At 52.6% G+C, this 17,429-nt stretch overlaps 1 protein-coding gene across 7 annotated transcripts; it reads right to left on the minus strand.

The window, feature by feature from the left end:
* Positions 1-1,185: 1,185 nt before the first annotated feature.
* Positions 1,186-13,220, minus strand: ISYNA1 (inositol-3-phosphate synthase 1). Of its 7 annotated transcripts, XM_056822132.1 has the most exons (13): positions 12,914-13,041; positions 12,444-12,759; positions 12,052-12,106; positions 10,987-11,156; positions 10,449-10,610; positions 10,218-10,350; positions 7,363-7,556; positions 7,114-7,263; positions 6,257-6,472; positions 5,862-6,026; positions 1,931-2,044; positions 1,596-1,813; positions 1,186-1,509 (listed from the first exon to the last, which is right to left on the minus strand). In XM_056822132.1, exons 4-13 carry the CDS (start codon positions 11,098-11,100, stop codon positions 1,302-1,304), a joined length of 1,674 nt encoding a protein of 557 aa, XP_056678110.1. In that variant the 5' UTR covers positions 11,101-11,156; positions 12,052-12,106; positions 12,444-12,759; positions 12,914-13,041; the 3' UTR covers positions 1,186-1,301. The 7 variants fall into 7 exon arrangements, with proteins under 7 accessions (XP_056678110.1, XP_056678108.1, XP_056678107.1 ...); XM_056822130.1 differs by lacking the exon at positions 12,444-12,759 and having other exon boundaries at positions 12,052-12,131; positions 12,995-13,220; XM_056822129.1 differs by lacking the exon at positions 12,444-12,759 and having other exon boundaries at positions 12,052-12,131; positions 12,914-13,220.
* Positions 13,221-17,429: the final 4,209 nt, after the last annotated feature.

A 17,429-nucleotide genomic window follows, 5' to 3' on the forward strand; every position in this document is an offset into this window, starting at 1 on the left:
CCCTTGGGTGGCTCCCGTGTCCTTCCTGCTCCCCCCACGGTGCCCAGGCGGCGGAGCGGGCCCCACCCCAGCTCCATCAAGGCGAGCCCCGCGGCGGGGACGTTGCCCTGCAGTCAGGAGTCTGACAGCTGCAGAAATGGGGGTCTGGCATTAGAGATTGAGAGTCGATACTGGTATTGGTTCCAAGGCTAGGCCCTGGGTCCAGGGTCAACTAGCTAGAAGTGTGAGGTTCGATTTGAACCCAGGACCTCATCTCTGGGCTGTCCACCCTATTTTGCAGACGATGGCGGCCCAGGCAGGGTTTGAATCCGGGTTTCCTATGTGTTGAATCCTGCATGCCACTGTGGGAGAAATGGCCATTCCTTTTCACGACTGGGGCAGACAGGAGGCGGGACTCCAGGCCCTGGGAGCGGGTTCCGAGGCAGGGGCCCCGGGCTGGGGAGAAAAGGACGTGGCCCACAGAGGGTTCCCGAGCCCAAACGGCAGAGGCGGGCAGACCCGAGCGCCGCAGGCTAGTCTGGAGGGAAGCGCAGACTTGTTCTAGGTGGCAGCCACGGGGCAGAAAAGGCCGGCCTGGAATCTGGCTCGGACACTTGCTCCGGGCATCTGTCAATGGGGAGAAGAGCAGCTGCCCCCGGCCGCCAGGGCCGCTCAGGGTGAGGGAAGGCGGTCCCTGCAGCAGCCTGGCAGAGGAGGCGCTCGCCGGGCCATACCTGGAGAGCCAAGTTCCCTCCCCACCGAGGTCTTCCAGGAGGGAGGGGGAAATGAGGGAGAGGATGCCCCCCGCCAGGGAGGGCTAAGCAGGGACTCAGGAAGCCTTTGGAAGAGGGTTTGAGGGGCCTACAAGAGTGCCTGCCAAGGGGAAGGGGTTGCCTCGCTCTCTGGGGCAGGATTGGGGGGCAGAAACTCCAGAGGTGGGAGGGCCCTCAGAATGGGATAAGAAAACTGAGCCGCAAACTGAGATCAAATCATTTGTTCCAGGTCACACTGGGAATCAATGAGGATTGGAATCCGGGTCCTGGGCCTCCCCGGAGACATCTTCCAGGCAGGGAGGGAGATGTTTGCTGAGGCCTCTCAGCACCCCTCTGGGCTGGCCATCCCCTCTCCCTCCTCCCCGGTGCCAACCTGAGAGACAGAATCTAAGAGCTGGTCAGGACCTTGAATCAGCCAAGGGCTTAGGGCAGATTCCATTCTCATGCCAGGTTTATTGTGATGGGAGAGGATGGGTTCACATTAGCTTTGGTGGGCACCATGGTAAGGGGTGAGACTGGCAGGGGCCACTGGTGAAGAGCCCAAGGGTGCTAGGTGGCAGCGGCATGCTGGGTATTAGCATGGGTATGCCCATTGGTGCCACCCACGTAACCATTGGGAGGAGAAGCCGTCACCCCCTTCTTCCTGGGCACGGGGCAGGCAGGGGCTTCGGCATTCTCGCGTCGAAACCCACTGCTTACACGCTCCATTTTGTGTTCCAGCAACATGTGGTTCTGGGGAGCAAGACCCACGCAGGCCCTGAGGAGAGGAGGGATGCCATTAGCCCCGCTAAGAGGAAAGCCTCCCCCGACCCCCTGCAGCCCAGCGCCCAGAGCAGCCCTCACCTGAGAATGTTTTCAATGCAGCTTCTCTGCCGGAAGAGGGCATTGACCACGGGGGTGCCCGGGGGCACCAGTGGAGCCTTGCAGAGGAAACTGAGGATGGAGAGGACAGGATGGAAGTTCTGGAAGTGGGGGTCGCTGTCAGTGCAGAACGTGATGCGCTGGCACAGCTCAGTGAGGATCACCAGGTCCAGGATGATGGGGCTGGCCAGAAGCGAGTCCTGCGGGCACAGGGGGCGGGCACCACTGGGCACATGAAGGAAGCACAGCCAGGCTTGGGGATGGAGGGGCCCCACCTCCCTCTACTGCCCCAGGATCGACCCACTCGCACCCTGTACCTCACATGTGTTATGCAGGACGATGGTGTTGGTGCCCCCAAGCATAATCTCTGACGTGTATTCATCCAGGGCTCGCTTGCTGTCCCCCACATAAGGGACGTACTTGATCACGACCTGGGGGGGGATGCAGACATCATCATGTTCTAGACAACATGAGAGACAGTGTGGTGTGATGGATAGAGCCAGCCCCAGCAGCAAGATGTGGTTCTGGGGAAAGCCAGCAGGACTGGGGCTCACTTCTCTTCTCTGACAGTCCCTGGCTCTGTGAGCCAATAGCACAGAGCATGGCACCCAGCAGGCATTCGAATCCATGTCGCCTGGTGGTAGTGACAGAGACATGGAAGACAGACAGACAGGCAGGCAGATGGACAGATGGACGGACGGACAGATGGATGGATAGACAGAAGGAGATAGAGATAGAGAGATGGATAGATAGATGATAGATGGATGGATGGATAGACAGAAGGAGATAGATAGAGATAGATAGATAGATGATAGATAGGTCGATCAATCAATCGATAGATCGATGGATGGATAAATAGGAGATAGATGGATAGATAGATAGATGGACAGACAGACAAATGAATATGTAAATACTAGATAGACTAAATAGACAGTCATCATATAGATACATAGATAGACGGACAGATAGGTAGGTAGGTAGACAAGACAGACAGACCGATGGATAGACAGATGGATCAGATAGACGGACAGACAGATAGGTAGGTAGGTAGATAGAAAGGTAGGCAGATGGATTCTCTAGCACTTTTAAGGTTTGCAAAGCACTTTACATGTGATCTTTTTTAAGATTCCCAATAATCCTGGGAGGTGGGTGCTATTATCCCATTTTTCAGAAGAGGACACCGAGGGGCACGCACCTGCTTGAATGTGTGAGGGGAGTTTGTTTCACTTTTGTCTTTCTATCCTTTGAACAGTGCCTGGCATATCCAAGGGCCTTAATAAGTGTTTGCTGATCATTTGGTTGTTTGGAGTTTAGGTCTTCCTGACTCCAAGTTTAGTGCTCAAGACCCTAGTCCAACTCTACATTATCCTCTGCCTTTGAATTTCTTGCCCCTTTCTCTTATTGGTGGTTTCCTCTTGATTAAACCTCAGTCCTGGATCCACTGTGCACCTCCTCCTGGTACATTACAAATACATGTTATTTGACCTCAACTGGGCCCTCACCGCAGCAAGGCAATCTTTTTATTCCTCCCCAGTGGATTTCCCTATCTAGATTCCCAGCAAATCTATTTCTTTTCTCAAGCCGCCTATGCTTCCTCCCCCTTCCCCCCCCCCCCCCAATCTCTTAACTGAGGACTTTGTCTCTTTACTGCAAAAATTAAGGTTGCTTAATGTGAGCTCTCTCCTCTTTCTCACTTCATCTCAAAGCCCCTTGACTTCATCTCCTTCTCTTTCCTCCTTTTTCAGTCTCTGGCACGAGTAGCCCTTCTTGCCAAGGTCAACCCCTCCAGAGACATGGGTACTCCATAAACATCCCCTTCCATTTGCCATTAAGCTGTACCCCTCAATGATTCCTCCCCAACTCCACTCTTAAATCTCTGCCCAACAAATGGTTCTTTTCCAATAGCTTCCCCCCCCCCATAAACCCTTAGGGGGTTTTGTCTTAGAATCAATTCTATCTTAGAATTACTACTAAGTGTCAGTTCCAAGGCAATGGGGGTTAAGTGACTTTCCCAGAGTTAAACAGCTTGGAAGTATCTGAGTCCAGTTTTGAACTCAAGAAGATGAACTGGGAGGTGACTGGGTGACTCAGTGGATTAAGAGCCAGGACTAGAGACAGGGGGTCCTGGGTTCAAATTTGGTCTCCGATGTTTCCTAACTGGGTGACCCTGGGCAAGTCACTTCACCCGCATTGCCTAGTCCTTACTTCTCTTCTGCCTTGGAACCAATACACAGTATTGAGTCTAACATGGAAGGTAAGGGTTTTAAAAAAAATGAGTCTTCCTTACTCCAGACTTGGCACTCTATCCAGCGCTCCACCTAACTGCCCATAACTCCTACTGTTCCCTTAAGTCATCACCCTACATCTTTCCTCCTTTTCTCCCCTTAGCTCCCTGAATAAGTTCTCTACAAACTCTCCTTCTTTCCCTCGACATCATTCAACTGAAGCGATTCTCTCTCCAAAGCTGTCCACCACCAAGTTGCATTTGACCCTGATGACCACCTTGAGGCACTTCTGTACGCTGTCTCCTCTCTGCCTCTTCATGACCCTGCTCTCCCCTGGTGTCCATTCCACAGACTCCTTGGCCAGTTCATTATCCATATCATCCCTCTGAACGAGCGTTTCCCCGTAGTGTCTGTCCTGGGTGCCCTCCTCTGCTCTTTCCCTTCTCGCCAGTAACTCTTCAGCTCCCATGGATCTGCTGGCTTCTTACCTTTGTACAGATGATGTCAGTCTGCATCCAGCCACCACCTCTCTCATTCCACCAACTGCTAGGGCCAATGTGTCCACAACAAAATGCATCCTCTTTCCCCCTTTCCAAATTTTCCTGTTTGTCTTTTTTCCCCCTTCTCCCAAGTACATAAGCTTGGCATTGTCCAGGACTCCTCACTTTCTCTTACCTCACACCCAATCAGCTGCCAAATCTGGCCATTTGTTTTTCTATAATATCTCTCTATGTGATCCTGTCTCCTCTCCCTCACACAGCTACCATCTAGATTCAGGCCCCCATCACCTCTCCCCTGTATTATTGAGACAGCTCTGACTATTGTGCTGGGTCTGGACTCAGGAAGACCCAAGTTCCAATCTGGACTCAAGTACTTACTGTGTGACTTGGGCAAACCTTTGTCTGCCTCAGTTTCCTCAACTGTAAAACAGAGAGGATAATAAGCCCCTACCTCCTGAGGTGGTTGAAAGGCTATAATGAGATGGCATCTGGAAAGCATTGAGCACAGAGCCTGCTACAGAGTAGGCTCTATATAAATCCTCACTATGATAACGGTAATATCCCACCAGTGCCTCCCTATTCCAGTTCATCCCAGTTTTCCTCAAACTCAGCTCTGACCATGTATCTCCTACCCATCCATCCCTGATTACTGTGTCATTTTCAATCACGTCTGACTCCCTGAGACCCCATTTGGAGTTTTCTTGGCAAAGATACTGCAGCGTTTTGCCATTTCCTACTCCAGTTTATTCTGTAGATGAGGAAATTAAGGTAAATAGAGCCAAGTGACTGGCCCAGTGACACAGCTGAGGCTGGGTTTGAACTCAGATCTTTCTAGTTCCAGGCCTGAAGCTCTCTCCACTGCGCCACCTAAACGCCCATCAATTCTGGTGGCTCCCGAGTGCCGTTCGGATTCGATCTAAACTGTGTAGCTTTTGAAGCTCTCCACCATGTCCCAGACTCACTAGAAACTCTGTAATCCGGTCACCGAGATCTTTTCTCTGTTTTCACACAAGATATTCCGTCTCCCACCTTTCTGCCTTTGCCCTGGCTGCATCCTCCCTGCCACCTCATCACGTCAAGCACCACGTTTTGCATGGAGCCCCTCCCTCCCAACTCCCTTGCATTTAGCTATTTGGTACAGATTTGCACCCATCGCTTTGCCATTTCCTTCACCACTCCAGGATCTTTGCCAAGAAAACCCCAAATGGGGTCCCTGGAGAGCCAGCCACGGCTGAACAGATTTACGCTACACACATATTTCCCTGAGCACTTGTGTCCTGCCCCAGCTAGGATGTACAACCCTTGCAAGTAGGCATTGTTTCACTCTTTCTACTTGTGTTCCAAGTAACTAGTAAAGCTCCGGGCAAACAATAGGGGCTTAATACTTGCTGACTGACTAACTGACAGCGGCCAGTCACAGCCACGAAGTTGCCTAGGCTGGGATCTGCTTGGTCCCCCACACAGGCATTGGAGCCCAAGTGCACCCCCACCCACCCACAGGGGGCCCAGGCCCTCATACGCACACAGTGGTCGGGCTCCTCGCCGGGGCTGTACAGCAGCGGGTTGCTCTGTACCATATCATCAACCACGCTGCTCTTGGAGACCTCCTTGGAGCGGAACTGCTGCGGGGCGGACAAGTTCTTGCCATCGTTGTTGCCCAGGTGATTGTAGCTCACGATGGACACGGTCTGCAGGAAGGAGTAGGGAGAGGACTCGGGGAGCTGCTCCTCACCCCATTCCGGTGCTCCTTCCTCCCCACCCCCAACAGCCCTCCGGAAATGAACGCACCCCGTGACTCGGCTCCCCACCCCATCAGCACCCTTCTTCTGGGCTGGGTGTGTGGGCGAGTCGGCACACGCTCTACCGGCCAGGTCCCTTCCAGCGCTTCCATTCTATGTTCTCGGGCTAAGTCTCTTACCTTTAGGCCAGCACTAATGAGGAAGTCGACGAGCACAGACTTGATCTTGGTTTGGCCCGACTTGAAGTCATCTCCTCCGATGAAGACCCGTCTTTGCACGGCGAGCTCTATGGCCCCTGGCACGAAGGTGTTCTGGGGAGCACCGTTGATGTAGGAGCAGCCTTCCAGGATGCTGGCTACGGCAAACATTGTGGAGGGGGACACCTCCAGGTCCCGCTGTTGGGCGTAGGGCACAAAGACCAGAGAAGAGGTCAGAATTGGGAAGGGCCTCTGGAACCCTGAGTGGCCAAGAAGGATGCTGGCTACTGCCCAGCGGGGACCACTCCTCCCAGGGCCAGGAGGGTCCTTAGGACACAGAGGTGTCAGAGCTGTGGCAAGGCCCTTAGGGCGTAGAATGTCAGAGCCGGGAAGAGCTTCTTCCAGGAAGTTTTCTCCGACACACTTTTCTCTCTCACCGCTCTAGGGCACTTGGCTACCTACCGGACAGCCTCATTTTCCATTTCGGTGTCTGGCTCCGACTGGGTGCTCCATGAGGGGGAGGCCCTGTCCGGCCCCCGTAAGACCCGAGGGCAGGACTCTGTACAGAGCAGATGCTCAACGAATATTGGTCAAATGAATGAAGGTGAATTGTCAGAGTTGGAAGGGAAATTGGAGGCCGCCGGATTCAACTTCTCCGTTTGATAGAGAGAACTGAGGTTAACAAAGGGAACATTCTTTGCCCAAGGCCAGATCAGGAGCCTTGGGACGAGAAGCCGGTTCTCCAGATGCCCAGCCCATAGGTCTCTGTGTCATACCAGGCTCACTGAACCAGCCTGGTGCCCCCTGCCCCCCCCCACCCCCCGGCACGGTACGTCTACCTCAATGGCCTGAAGCAGGTTTTCCGCTGTGTCATTGAGCCCGGGTACCACATCACAGAAGCACTCCGTGTTGGCGGTCCACAAAACGATGACTTTGTCCACCCCGCTGCTGGCTCGGAACTCACGGATGTCCTTGCGGATCTGCTCCAGCTACAGGAAGGAGTGCCCTGGTCAGCTATCACACAGGGCCCTGGCCACCATGGGCCCCAGCCTCCCCTCCCCTCCCCTCCCCAGAGCCAGGACACCCACCTGCTGGGCCCGAGAGCCAGGAATGAGGTTATTTGCTCGTTTCTCTTGGTTCGCAGCAATGAACTTGGGTATGTAAACTGAGGGCCGAGGCCGCATTTGTTCCATATGTGGCCTCAGCTGTTCCTGCAGTGCCCAGTCTAGCACCTGTGCCCGCTTCATGGCCTCTGCCAGGTTCAGGGAAGAGATGTCCCAGCCTGAGAGAGCATGGGATAATGCTGTCACTGTTCAGTGGGCATCTCCCTCCCCCTTCCCCTTTATAGGTTCATAGGAGAAAGGACCTTAGCACAGAGAACGTCAGAGCTGGGAGAGACCTTAGAACAGAGGATGTCAGAGCTGGGAGGGAGCTTAGAACAGAGAATGTCAGAGCTGGGAGAGACCTTAGAACAGAGAATGTCAGAGCTGGGAGGGAGCTTAGAACAGAGAATGTCAGAGCTGGGAGAGACCTCAGAGCAGAGAATGTCAGAGCTGGGAGAGACCTTAGAACAGAGAATGTCAGAGCTGGGAGAGACCTCAGAACAGAGAATGTCAGAGCTGGGAGAGACCTTAGAACAGAGAATGTCAGAGCTGGGAGTGTCCTTAGAACAGAGAATGTCAGAGCTGGGAGAGACCTCAGAACAGAGAATGTCAGAGCTGAGAGGGAGCTTAGAACAGAGAATGTCAGAGCTGGGAGAGTCCTTGGAACAGAGAATGTCAGAGCTGGGAGGGAGCTTAGAACAGAGAATGTCAGAGCTGGGAGGGACCTTAGAACAGAGAATGTCAGAGCTAGGAGAGTCCTTGGAACAGAGAATGTCAGAGCTGGGAGGGAGCTTAGAACAGAGAACGTCAGAGCTGGGAGGGAGCTTAGAACAGAGAATGTCAGAGCTGGGAGAGTCCTTGGAACAGAGAATGTCAGAGCTGGGAGGGAGCTTAGAACAGAGAATGTCAGAGCTGGGAGGGAGCTTAGAACAGAGAATGTCAGAGCTGGGAGAGTCCTTGGAACAGAGAATGTCAGAGCTGGGAGGGAGCTTAGAACAGAGAATGTCAGAGCTGGGAGGGAGCTTAGAACAGAGAATGTCAGAGCTAGGAGAGTCCTTGGAACAGAGAATGTCAGAGCTGGGAGGGAGCTTAGAACAGAGAACGTCAGAGCTGGGAGGGAGCTTAGAACAGAGAATGTCAGAGCTGGGAGAGTCCTTGGAACAGAGAATGTCAGAGCTGGGAGGGAGCTTAGAACAGAGAATGTCAGAGCTGGAAGGACCCTTAGGACAGAGAATGTCAGAGCTGGGAAGGAGCTTAGAACAGGGAATGTCAGAGCTGGGAGAATCCTTAGAACAGAGAATGTCAGAGCTGGGAGAGACCTTAGAACAGGGAATGTTAGAGCTGGGAAAGTCTTTAGAACAGAGAATGTCAGAGCTGGGAGGGAGCTTAGAACAGAGAATGTCAGAGCTGAGAGGGAGCTTAGAACAGAGAATGTTAGAGCTGGGAGGGAGCTTAGAATAGAGAAAGTCAGAGCTGCGAGGACACTTAGAACAGAGAATGTCAGAGCTGGGAGGGAGCTTAGAACAGAGAAAGTCAGAGCTGGGAGAGACCTTACAACAGTGAATGTCAGAGCTGGGAGAGACCTTACAACAGAGAATGTCAGAGCTGGGAGAGAGCTTAGAACAGAGAATGTCAGAGCTGGGAGAGACCTTAGAACAGGGAATGTTAGAGCTGGGAGAGTCCTTAGAACAGAGAATGTCAGAGCTGGGAGGGAGCTTAGAACAGAGAATGTCAGAGCTGGAAGGACCCTTAGGACAGAGAATGTCAGAGCTGGGAAGGAGCTTAGAACAGGGAATGTCAGAGCTGGGAGGGAGCTTAGAACAGGGAATGTCAGAGCTGGGAGAATCCTTAGAACAGAGAATGTCAGAGCTGGGAGAGACCTTAGAACAGGGAATGTCAGAACAGGGAGAGAGCTTAGAACAGAGGATATGAGGGCTGGGAGGGGTGTGGCTTACACAAATGATGGGGCTTTAATTTAGGCAATGTAGCATAATGGATAAAATAGTGGAACTGGAATTAGGATTGACCTGGGTTCAAATTCCACCTCAGGCACTTACTAGCTACATGACCCTAGGGTCACTTTAAGCTTAAGTCACTTGTCTTTACCAGTCTGGACCTCAGGTTCCTCATCTGTAAAATGAGGGGGCTGGATGTGCTGGTCTCTAGGATCCTTCCCAGCTCTGCATCTATGGTACCATGATCTTTGGTGTTCTAGCTCTTAATGTTGAGTCTCTTCCACATCTGGTTCTATGTTCTGCAATCTCAGAATCCCCAGCCAGATTATTTTTGGCCTTGTTCCTCCAATCTCTCAGGGAGACAAGTGGGCTCGGTAAACTTCTGGGTAGGGTTCTGATGCATGTGGGCAGATTTTGAGCTAAAAGGCACCTTGTTCAATTTTGTCATTTTACAGATGGGAAAACTTAGGTCCAGAAAGACGGTGACTTGTCCAAGGTCACCAAGTTTTTAACAAGTGGCAGAAGAGGCAGATCTGAGCCTTGGTCATTTGTCTGTTATGGTTCACCAGGTTGCCTCTTTTGGGAGATAGACAAGAGTGGCCCAAAAGACAGTGTCAAGAGCTAGAAAGGATTAGCTCATCCAGGCCCTCTACTGGGAGGAGTCCATCAGTGACTCTTTCCAAGGTCACAATGATAACTGGGGGGCAGAGCTTGGGCTAGAATCCAGGTCTCCTGAATTCTTGTCATGGACTTTTTCTCCTATACTGGGATTGCCCCCAAACACCCAAGTCCCTCAGATCCCTACACACTTCTGTCTTCCCTCACTCCAGCGGTTCTCAGACCTACCTTCTGCCCCAGTCTCATCCCCCCTCCCTCTTTGCTCACCATCAAAGACGATGTCGTTGGGGGAAACCATAGGCAGCAGGGCATGAAAAGGGACGTGGACATCTTGGCCATGACCATCACTGCCCAGGCTTACCGTGGCAGCTTGCAGAAGGGAACCATAATAGTTGGCTTCCTATTGGCAGAGCAGGGGGGTGGGGAGGTGGCTTAGAGCCCAGACTCCTCAGGTTCTTATACCCCACCCCCTCATCTCCTACCAGCTTGAGTTCTTACCTTCTTACCAGTCTTGGTCATCCAGGAGAGACGAAGCCGGTTGGCCAATACAGCCGCCGTCACTGTGGAGCCGTTATTTCCACCCCAGCCCACTAGCATGACCCCCAATCGGGGCACTTTCCGCTCGGTACGGAATGTGAAGTGGGTAGAAATGGGGTGCACCTATTGTGTGTGAGGGCAGGGGGAAAACAGGGAGGCTTGAACATCCTTAACCCTTCCTTAAGGTTCTGCCCCATCCCGACCTGGGTCATTGCCTTCCTTCCCAACTCCATATACCCTAGCTCCCTCCAAAGATCCAAGAAGATCCATCCCAGGATCCCCCACCTCTCCCCACCCCCTACATCTCTGCCTAGAATCTCTTGGCTCCAGGCCTGGAAACTGCCCCCTCCCTATTCCTCTGGGATCCTACATCCCCCCCCCCATTCATCCCATGATGCTCTTCATTGTCCATGCCTTCCCACAACCCTTCCCAAGGGAACTCTGGGACTGCCTGCCTTGCCAGGAACAAGGTAGGTGGGAGGCAGGGGACACAAGGTACCTTAGTAACACCTCCATCCCGGCTGACCCGGGTTGTCTGGTACATGTAGTGGGCCTGGATGAAGTCAGGCTCATAAGTGACATCTGGGCTCTCCACCACAAAGGTCTCTTCCATCTCTACTTTTGTCTCTGGGGTCCTAGGAGCTACCTGGGACACTGGGAGACTGGAGCCTGTAGGTGAGGATGAAACTGGTCTCAATTGTAGGGGGACCTCCGCCTCCCTCCCTACCCCATCCCTGCCCCTCAAAGACTGGCCTGTCCAGTCCTGCAATGGATGGATGCTAGGACAGGGTGACCCTGTCCTGGCAAGGCTGGGTACACTCAGAGGCTAAAACAAGCTGGTTGGGTGGGCAGGATGGGGACTCACAGCACCACTCCCTTCCAAGGTAGGGGCTTGGTACAGGGTGTTCTCTCTGGGGTATCCTAAGGCAGAGCATAAAGTCCAGGGCTGGGGGGGGGGGTTAGAGAGGAGGAAGATGTGAGGCCCCACCTCCCACAGGCTTGGAAAAGGAGGGGGGAGGAGAAAGAAAGAAGGAAGAGGGGAAAAGGAGTGAGGAGTGGGAAGGAGGGAAGAGGAGCAGGGAGGAGGAGGAGGGAGAAACAAAAGGAAGAAAGAGGGAAGTAGGTCGAGAGAAATGTGGAAAGGGAGGAAGAGAAAGAGGGAGAAGGAAAGAGTCGAAAAAAGGAGGAAGGGAGGAAGAAGTGAAAGGAGATGGAGAAAAAGGGAGAATGAAAAGAGAGGAGAGAAGATGAGAGGGAGAAGGGAAAGAGGAGGAAGGAGAGAAGAGAAAAAAGGAAAGAGGAAGAAGGAAAGAGGAGACAAATGAAGAGAATGAGAAGGAAACAGGAGGAAGGAGAGAGAAGAAAGAAGGAAAGAAGAGGAGGGAAGAGAGGGAAAGAGGAGGGAGAGAGAAGGGGGAAATAGGAGGAAGGAGGAGAGAAACGGGTGGGGTAAAAAGGGGGACGGCAGGGCTGCTGGGGTTCCGGACTCCGGGGTCCCCCAGGCAACTGGGTAAGAGCCACCCCCACCCCGTCCGCCTGCCCGCCTGAGTCCGCTCTCACTCACCGAGAGGCTGGCGTGGCGGCGGTAGAGGCAGCTGGGCTGGGGGCAGTTGGCCGAGCTGGGGACATGAGACGCGCAGGTCTCTGGGGTCCGAATGGCGGGTGAGCGGGCGCACGGGGGCGGCTCCCTCCTTGTGGGCCCAGAGGGAAAAGGCGGCCAGCCCCGCCCCGTCCAGCTCCGCCCCGCCCCCGCCCCCCAACCCCGCTACCCCTTTAGCTCGAAACTTTCCATCCCTAAACGGCTCCCACGGCCCGCCGGCCGGCCAGGCCCCCCTGCAACCTTCGCCCCGCCCCCTCCCCATGCCCCTCGCCCCCACATTTTCCTCTCTGGAGTCGGCTCCGTTTCTCCACACACAAACACACAGCTAGGAGCCCCCCCACCCCAGTCCCCCAAACCTTAGTTGGCGTTTGGGAAGAGGGGGAAGCTCGCAGCCTGGGAGCCACAACTAACAAAAGGGAAGGTAGAAGAACCTCGCGGCGAGCAGATTAGGGCAGAGATCCCAGGGCACTGAGGAAACTGTCTCCATTTCCCAACTTGAGAAATTGAGGCCCGGAGCACGTCTCGGCAGTGGTGGAGCCTAATTAGCCCCCGAATCCCAAGCTACACTTGACTGCCTCCCAGCCGAGGGCCCGGGAAGCGTCGGAGGAGCCCAGGAAACCCAGGAAACCGCCGCTCTTGGCTCAGCTGCGCTTCCTGGCTCACTGGGTGACCCTGGCAGAGAAATTTCGGTCTGCAGTTTCCCCACATCCCACACGAGAGTGCTGAACACAGTGATCGCCCGAGATCCCTCTTGGCTCTGTTTCTACAGCCAAGTAGTTTTCTGGGCCTGTTTTCCCATCTGCAAAATGGGGAGAATACCACCTACCTCCCCGAGTTATAGGGGTTCCAAAGAGGTAGCGGGTAATGGGAGGGGCGGATGGAGAGACAGACAGACGGACGGACGGACCTACGGCCGGCCAAGACCAGAGAGTCTGTTGAGTCCGGCTGGTCCTCGAGGGGCTGCCAGGGATTATGGGATAGCTCTGGAGCTTCAGAGCGCCCCAGCCCCCTCAGCTGTTCGCTATCCAGCAGCTGATAACAAGGCGTGAGAACCCTGTGCTCCCAGCCACAACGGATACTCTCCCAGAAACAGGGGGTGGGGGCTCGCCTGTCCCGGCCATCCACCACCCATCTTCCGGAGAACTTTGGAAAACAAATGGCCTTTGGGGCTAAAACTTTCCATGCTGGCCCCGGGCCCAAAAGGTGGATTATTTTGGAAAGTCTGAAGGGGGTGGGGAGGGGTGCATAACTCAGCACTTCATTCCAGTCCCAGGAACACTTATTAAGCACCTAGTATATGTGTGTTGGGTGCCAGGCTGGAAGAGACTGGGCTGGGGGAGAAGAGGGGGGAAGCATCCATGGGAAGGGTTCTTCCATGGCGTGGTGGAAGCATCTCTTGGGCTTGGCTCCCAGGGACAATGGGGCAAACCAAGCAGAGCAGCCTCCTCCCCAGGGGATAAACACTGTACCAGCTTCTCCACTATGGCAGGGGTGCCCCTAAGAAGACCCCTGTGGCTTGCTCAGGGCTAATTCTTCCATCAGCTGGATTCAGAGAGCCCAGAGGATCTCAGCATCCACAACAGAGCCCAACCAGCCCTTAAAATCCTTAAACTGTAGCCAGGCTGACTGTGTTCAGAGGCAGGAAGGATCTGAGAACATCTAACACAGAAGAGGGACCTTAAGAACATAGGAAGTGAGAGCTGTCCCCAAAAAGAAAAAAACGGAAGGCAGAGAATAGGGTCAAGCAGGGCCAGAAGGTACCTCAGAGAACCAACTTAACATTTTATAGAGGAGAAGACTGGGGCCCCCAGAGGGAAGTGACCTGCACGAGCCTCCCCCCACCTAGAAAAGAGTTATCCATAGGGTAGAGTTGGATAAATCCAAGTCGGTTCTAGGATTCAGGTTCAGCCAAGCCCAGAAGAGGATGGGAGATCTCCATCTCTCCTGCTGGTTCAGGCATTCAAAGGTCAGACTCCAGGGCAAGGGGGCCCCTTCACTTCCTGCCTGTTCCTCCAGACCCAGGATGGGATGGTGTGGCTCAGGGGCTAGACAGGAAGTTGGTAAATTTCCACTGACAACCTTTCCTCCTCCTCTGGCTGCCTGCTAATCTGTCCCCTCTCCCCGACCTTGTGGGGAATTTGCCCCATAAGTGTGAGGGAGCCCCGCCTCCAGGGCCCAAGGGCTTCTGATACACGCCTGGCCCTGCCTAGCCCAGCTTCCTCCTGACCCTATGGAGGTTTTTAGGGTTTCACAGATGGTGAACCCCAAGCCTATTCCTGTAAAGCAAGGCTGGAGCCCCCAACAGCCAAGACCTTGCCAGCCTCCCCTTGGAGACGGCCAACAAGGCAGTAGGAATCAGCACAAAGCCAACATCTCCAAGGAACATGTCTGAATAAGCCCAACTCAGTGGGAGATGGAAACACCCCAGGAATGGCATTTGGATTGAATTAAATCCAAATGCCTCAGCTTTGACCACCTACCTTTCTAGCCTTATCTCCCTTGGCCTCCCCTCCTGTGAGCTTTGGCTCAGGACTAACTGTCCCCAGTCCATGCCTTTGTTCCCTCTTACTTTTGCCTGATGTTAAAGCTAAATGAAAAACTCTAGTCCTTAATTTCCAGAGAGTTTATTAAGATTTACTGGAAATAGAGAGCATAGGGATAGAGGGAGATTATCCCTATTCTAATCTCACCACGTGGGCCCTCCCCTCGTGGCTTTCTCTCTCAGCCACTATCCTTTCATCAGTGAGTCCAAGGGAATGGAGAGAGGAGAGACCACTTCCTGGAAGCCCCTCTTTCATTTCTTCTCCTTTACCCCCAGATCCTAACATGATCCTTTCTGGGTCCCTTTTCCCAAGACCTATGTTTGGTGTGCCCTCATGTGACATCCAGGCCCGTGAAGCCCAGGGCACAGGTAGGACGACCCCCAGTACATTATTTCTGGGGGAGGGGGTTCTCTTTACACAATGAAATGCCCCCTCATCCCTCATCTTGGATAGACAAAATCTTTCCCAACCTTCAAACACTTCAGTGCTACCACTTCCAAGAAGGCTTCCCTGATACCTTTGAAAAGATCATAGAATAGGAGACATTCAATGATCTTCAGCACCCATGCTAGTCTTTTTGATACATAAAAACTGAGACCCATAGAGACTTGCCTAAGGCCACAGGTGGCTGGCTTGGCTTTCTACTAGCCTGAATATTCCATGATTCCTCTAGAACTGAAAGGGTTCACTGAGATCACTTACAGGAACTTCTCACACCCATGCTAGGAAGTCCTCTCTATTGGGGAGAGGAGATATCCTGGCCCCATTGAAATGGATCCAATTAAAGGGAGTTCAGCCCTCTCCACAAAACCCAAACCCTATTCCATTTCCCAATAGCTATTTGTTGAGAAGGTCTTCCTGTAAAAGGGCCCTAAATCTGCCTCCCAGTAACTTCTGCCCCTGGGTCCTAGTTCTGCCAAGTAGGAGGTTCACAAGCATAGAAGTTCCTTTTCTAAGGTCTCTAGGACTCCAGGCTGGCCAAGAACCCCAAATTGGGGCTGGGGCTAAGGAAGAAGGGAGATTTCTTTGGAGGCCAAGAAGAGCGGATCCCAAGATCCCAAAGATTTCCACTGGGGTTCACCTTGTACTCTGCTTAAGGCCTCTAGGCCCTATAGAAAGGGTGGTACAATGGTGATGGGAGTGTGCAGAGAAAGCCATGGGTTATTGGGGGATGAAAAGTGTGGCTAGGGGCCCAAGACAGTGTGAATGGAGGCAAGGTTAGTGCATGAAGACATGAGAGTCCTGGTTCAAGCTTCCCGTCTGGTCCAGTGGAAACAGATGCAGCTGGTGGATTAGTCTCTTTTTGGATTTTTCTCAACCTGTTCCTGTTCTCAAGGCTTCCTAGAAGGCTTCCCCTTAAGGGTTCTTGTTAGGAAACCACTTTGTAAACAGTAAAGTGCTAGAATAGGGTGGCTCTTTCTGGAATTTTTATCCTATCTATGCAGTGACATTCACTGGTCCTCCTAAATCTTCAAAATCCCACCCTTCTCCCCAGCAACTGAGTTTTTCATCTCTGGCTGCTTTTATCCACTCCTATCCCAACAAATCATTTCTGTGGCTTTTAGAATTCCCTCTAGCTGGTTTCTTTGTGACCTCAGGCCTTCAACAACAAGGAATTACTGGGCCAAGGGGTGCCAGAAGGGATATGGATTAACTCCAGTGGCAAGACTGTCCAGAATAGCAAGAAAAGTTGAAGGAACTAGCCCAAATGAGGAAGGAAGCTTAGTCCAATCCTAAGAAAGAGGAGACGTGGAAGCCCCTGCTAAGAAAGCAAGAGGCTGTGGAAGCAGCTCACAATGGTAGCCCAGGGGTTAGGTGACCTGGGACCTAGTCTCTATTAATTACTCTCCTTTTGAAGTAGTCCCAAAAGGGGAGGATAATAAAATTGAAGTAGATAAAGAAGATCAATCCCTGTCTACATTTTTTAGGGAACAGACCCAGCTTCCTCCCCCCATCCCAGGAGGTCAAGCTGCTTATGCAGGCAGCAGACCAGGCTCTACTTAGCTTGGGGATGAGAATTAGGAAGGACAAGAAACAAAGGAATTTCAGGAATATCAAAGAGGTCAGGATAGAATGCAAGATAACATATGGCTAACTAGGGCTAAATGATTAAGTACATGTGAAAATAAACAACCCCTAAATAAATCTGAGGATTGTCTCCTCATCACTGACCTCACATTCTTGTGCTAAGGTTTGCTTGATTGTCAGATAAGAACCTATATATGAAAGGAAATAACTTTGTATCTTGTAACCTATATAAACTCCCATAATGTTAGTCTGGAGCAGCTTCCACTAGGGAACTCTGTCCCAGCTGGTAGATTCTTTATTATTCAATAAATAATGGTTCCAATAATTGAATTTTGGGGTGTTCGGACTCACTTTATGAAGTGCCTCACTTCAGTTGGAGAGCCCCAGTGAGATCTTGAACCCCAGGACCAGGAGGTAAATGAAGTGCCCAGTGAATTGATCCCAAAGATGAAATGATAACCAACAATGTAACACACAGAAGAGAGTTTATTAAAGCAAATTGCAGTTTGGGCACAGCCCTAAAAATGGTTGGCACCGAGTCTGGAGCTTGCAGGCTTTTTATACACTTTTGTGGTAGGAGGAGTGCAGAGGAATTCCTGGGGGTGAGGAGAGTGAACAGGAACTCCTGGGGCTGGGGTCCTTATCAGTTCCTAGCATATGTCAGGAGGGGGAGGGAAAGGGACCCCTGGGGTTAGGGGTCAGGGAGGGGAAAGAAGGGGTTTGGGAGATGGCTCTTCATTCCCTACTTCTTCTACTATACATGAGGAATCT

This window comes from Monodelphis domestica, chromosome 3, assembly GCF_027887165.1.
Source record: "Monodelphis domestica isolate mMonDom1 chromosome 3, mMonDom1.pri, whole genome shotgun sequence".
NCBI lineage: Eukaryota > Metazoa > Chordata > Mammalia > Didelphimorphia > Didelphidae > Monodelphis > Monodelphis domestica.